The sequence below is a fragment of the Nothobranchius furzeri genome, chromosome 10, assembly GCF_043380555.1.
Source record: "Nothobranchius furzeri strain GRZ-AD chromosome 10, NfurGRZ-RIMD1, whole genome shotgun sequence".
In the NCBI taxonomy this organism is placed as follows: Eukaryota; Metazoa; Chordata; class Actinopteri; order Cyprinodontiformes; family Nothobranchiidae; genus Nothobranchius; species Nothobranchius furzeri.
The window spans coordinates 21,892,401-21,896,565 of NC_091750.1; the positions used below are offsets into that span (position 1 = coordinate 21,892,401).

The 4,165-nt window shown below is 42.1% G+C and overlaps 1 protein-coding gene across 1 annotated transcript; it reads left to right on the plus strand.

Annotated features, from left to right (window-relative positions):
- Positions 1-2,129: 2,129 nt before the first annotated feature.
- Positions 2,130-3,869, plus strand: LOC129159772 (insulin). Its single transcript, XM_054736966.2, has 2 exons — positions 2,130-2,389; positions 3,564-3,869. The coding sequence occupies exons 1-2, from the start codon at positions 2,206-2,208 to the stop codon at positions 3,728-3,730; spliced, it is 351 nt and encodes a 116-aa protein (XP_054592941.1). The 5' UTR covers positions 2,130-2,205; the 3' UTR covers positions 3,731-3,869.
- Positions 3,870-4,165: the final 296 nt, after the last annotated feature.

The window sequence follows — 4,165 nt, forward strand, 5'->3', positions numbered from 1 at the left end:
AGTTCCTCTTGTTAAGTGCTTATTTGTTTAAATTATTCAGGTTTATATAAAACATTTGGACATACATTTTATTATGTTCAGTCATTAGTCATTTATATTTTACTATTGTAGTAATTCTTGCATGCTTTAATGAAAAAAGTAACTAAGTAGTTACTTTTGTTGGTAATTAGTTACTTTTATGATCTTGTAACTCAGTTAGTAACTGAGTTACTTTTTTGACAAAGTAATCAGTAACTATAACTAATTACTTTTTTAAAGTAACGTTCCCAACACTGCACACGGGGATGTTTTCACTGAAAGACCTGCTGTTAATTATTCTAGTTTCTCGAGGAAGAAGCCGATTTTACACTTTGGTTTGACAGAATTGATCATTTACTAATTTTTCATTCTGGAATTCTAAGAAACGGGTTTTGTTCCATTTCCTTCATCGCCATGAGAGATCACACGGTCGGCCGAGTTTCCTCTGGAGGAGAAAAACAAACTCCAACAGGAACTCCATCAACACTCCATTAACCCATCAGTGTGTGTGTGTGTGTGTGAAAACTTCATCAGCAAAAACGATTAAACTGCATCCCTTTAAATTGAGCATCCCCTTTTTGAATAATCTGACATTTTGTTTTGTCCTCCTTTATTGTTTGATCACAACAAATTAGGAGATAATTTGTTGTGACTATTTTGTAAGTAAAATTAAACATCCAGTACAAATATTAACAACAATTTACCAAATTAATATAAACATCTGGTTAGGCCTGGTTCACACAGTAAGATATTCATGCAGATATCTGACCCTTACTCTCCTTCTAACAATGACCCCCCCAAACACACACACACACACACACACACACACACACACACACACACACACACACTCATGATTACGGTAACAGCTCCAAATATAATCCCATCAGATATTCCTGCCGTGTGTGGTGTCTGGTCTGCTCAGAAGAACTTTGGGACCACCCAATCATAAATCTGGGATATTCAACAAGTTGCATTGTTTTGGTACAAATCTCTAAAAAAAAAAAAAAAAAAGAAACGTTTTAAATGTGATGTTTTGCCAGCAACAAGCGGTCTGCGGGTGGAAACCTGAGGTCAATGACACACGGGCCCCCAGAGCGGCGGCAAATTCCTTCCAGACCCTGGAAACAAACTGGGGACCGCGGTCCAAGAGGATCTCCTTGGGAATCCCATGAAGACAGAACACATGATTTATCAGAAGCTGGGCAGTGATAGCAGATGAAGGAAAAGCCTTTAGGGGTACTAGGTGGCAAGCCTTGGAGAACCTGTCGACTATTGTTAGAATAGTGTTGAACCCACGAGAAACAGGCAAACCACAAACAAAGTCTAAGGCGATATGTGACCAAAGGTGAGACGGAATGGGAAGGGGACACAGTAATCTGGCAGGTGATTGGTCGTTACCTTTTTATCACTCAGAATCAACAAAGTCATCAAAACAGGATTTCTAATCATTTCATGTTGCCTGAGATGGAATCTGTGACTTTCATACAAACTGAACAGAAATTCTAAAAATCTGCTGTTTTAATGTAGAAAAGACTCCAATTTTAATGATGTTTTTATGTATTTGTAAATAAAGTTTGTTCTAATGACGATTTAAGTAAATACAAGTCCCCGTTGTTTCCTAACGATGTTTGTTTCTCCTTCATCTGATTCCAAAGCAGGAAGAAAACAAACAAAACTTGATTTTACATGTAAATTTGTTGGAATCTGCCAGAGTTTCTTTAAGCTTCAGCAGACGCAGCAGGTTTATTAACTGGTCAATATTTGTCTGAACAAGGTGATCAGATTATCTCAGCTCATTAGTCTGTGTTTGTTTTAGTAAGTGCTGCAACGGGTCAGTCATACACACACACACACACACACACACACACACACACACACTGAGGCTTGTTTTCTGGAATCTCAGGACATTTAAACCTGTTTTATGAAAAACTTTTGTATATTTGTTGTTTTCTTTTGTCCGCGTTAAGGAGGTTTGTCTCCTCTAACAGGTAAACACGTTGTCGTGACAACGCTGGAGAGCTGACAGAAGGTGAGGGTGGCATTGTCTCTGTGGAGGAGGAGGAGGTGGTGGGGTATAAAAGCAGGAAACCCCCTTCGATCTGCCTCACACCAGCTGCCCTACTCCTCCCCAGACTCTACAGGTGAGTAGATCCTGACCAGGTCTGTGTTCAGCTCTTCTCCAGCATGGCGGCTCTGTGGTTCCAGTCCTTCTCTCTGCTGGTCTTACTGGTGGTTTCATGGCCCGGATCCCAGGCCGTTGCTCCTCCGCAGCACCTGTGTGGTTCTCACCTGGTGGATGCCCTCTATCTGGTCTGTGGGGACAGAGGGTTCTTCTACAACCCAAAGAGAGACGTGGACCCCCTGCTGGGTGAGACCTAAAGCCAGACCTCATTCAGACTTTAGATGACATTTTTATCTTTCATCTCACAAATAATAATAATTTATAAAACTCAGACATCTGGACCGCAGGTAAGCTGAAGATCTTCAGATTTTTGAAACATAAACAACATTTCATGTTTATTTGTAAACCTCTGCTCCTCCTGGTACTTGTTACTGGTTTTATTTGGCTTCTTTTTCAGGTCTGTACAGCCTTTGTCTTTATTTCTGCTCATTTTGCAACAAGTGCTGATCTCTAAAACTGGAGCTTCCCCTTCACTTTGGTCACTTTCTTCTTTTAACACACAAACTAATCAAAAAGCTCTCATTTTAATGACTATTTGTTGACTAATGTTCATATGATACATGACCTGCACTTGTATAGCGCCTCTCAGAGTAAGGACTCCAAAGCGCTTTACACTACAGTGTATCATTCATCCATTCACACACACACATTCACACACTGATGGTGATGAGCTACAATGTAGCCACAGCTGCCCTGGGGCGCACTGACAGAGGTGAGGCTGCTGAGAACAGGTGCCACTGGTCCCTCCGACCCCCACCAGCAGGTAAGGAGGGTGAAGTGCCTTGCCCAAGGACACAGCAGCAAATTTCCCTGGAGAGAGCTGGGATCCATCCTGTAGCCCTCCTATTCCTGGACTCCCTGATGCCCTTATATAACAACAATCAAACTTTCTACTATGGTTTATATGTCCTCCTGCAGTACTCATGTAGTACTCCACCAGAGGGCGGGTGGCATGCGGAGCACTTGATGCAGGAATGCACTAATCTTGTTAAGGTGGTAGAGATCTTTACCCAGCCAGCAGAATGTCTGGGCCCCATGGTGGCCCCACAGGGGTTTGCCCACATAGATTTTAAAGTCCCAGAAGTTGTTACACACACTGGTGTGTGGTAAAGTTTGTCCTCCACATCTGACCCATCGTCATGGGGCGTGGTGAGCTGCAGACACGGCCGCACTCCAGAACTATTTGGTAGTTTGGAGGATTTTCAAGAGGGACCAAAAGGTTTGATTCAGACATGGGCTCATCAAAATATTTGTGTATGCTAGCTGGGCTATTATTAAACATTAGATATGGCAACGTCACATTAATTAGTCAAACAACCAACGCATAACTTGACCTGTTCTGCCTCGTTGGCCCATCCAGGTTTCCTCTCTCCTAAGACCGGACCAGGACCAGTTCATGGCGGTGAGAATGAGGTGGCGGAGTTCGCCTTCAAGGACCAGATGGAGATGCTGGTTAAGAGAGGCATCGTTGAGCAGTGCTGCCACAGACCCTGCAACATCTTCGACCTGCAGAACTACTGCAACTGAGCATTGCGTTTAGCCAAGCCTCGTCACCTCCACGTGAAGGGGGCGGAGCTACACTCTTCCTAACCGGCTGCAGTCAGTGAAGAACTGACTGATGGATGAAGATATTTTTGCAAGAAAATAAAGATTAATGAATTGAGAACATTTCTGTTTTTGTTGAACAATTCACATTTTAATGTTTGTTTCCATCCTGAGAACAGCGCTCACTTGTTTTGCTGTAAAAATGTTTTATCATCATCATTTTAAAGGTTAGTTGGACCTCATTTGGTTTAGTAGATTTAGAAGTTCAAAATTAAACAATAGGAGTAAATTTAAACTGTAAAGTTAAACTCAGCCCCCTAAATAATCTAACAGGTCTAACTTAAAGAGATTAAAGTACTTTGGTGCTAGAGGATGAGGTCCTCCTCAGGAGATGCAGCGTCTTGGGACACTAAAAGA

Bases quoted from the DNA above. Each gene is read 5' to 3' on its own strand.
- LOC129159772 (XM_054736966.2), top strand. From the start codon at position 2,206: ATGGCGGCTCTGTGGTTCCAGTCCTTCTCTCTGCTGGTCTTACTGGTG. The intron at 2,390-3,563 runs GTGAGACCTAAA...TGGCCCATCCAG, and splicing joins AGACGTGGACCCCCTGCTGG to GTTTCCTCTCTCCTAAGACC.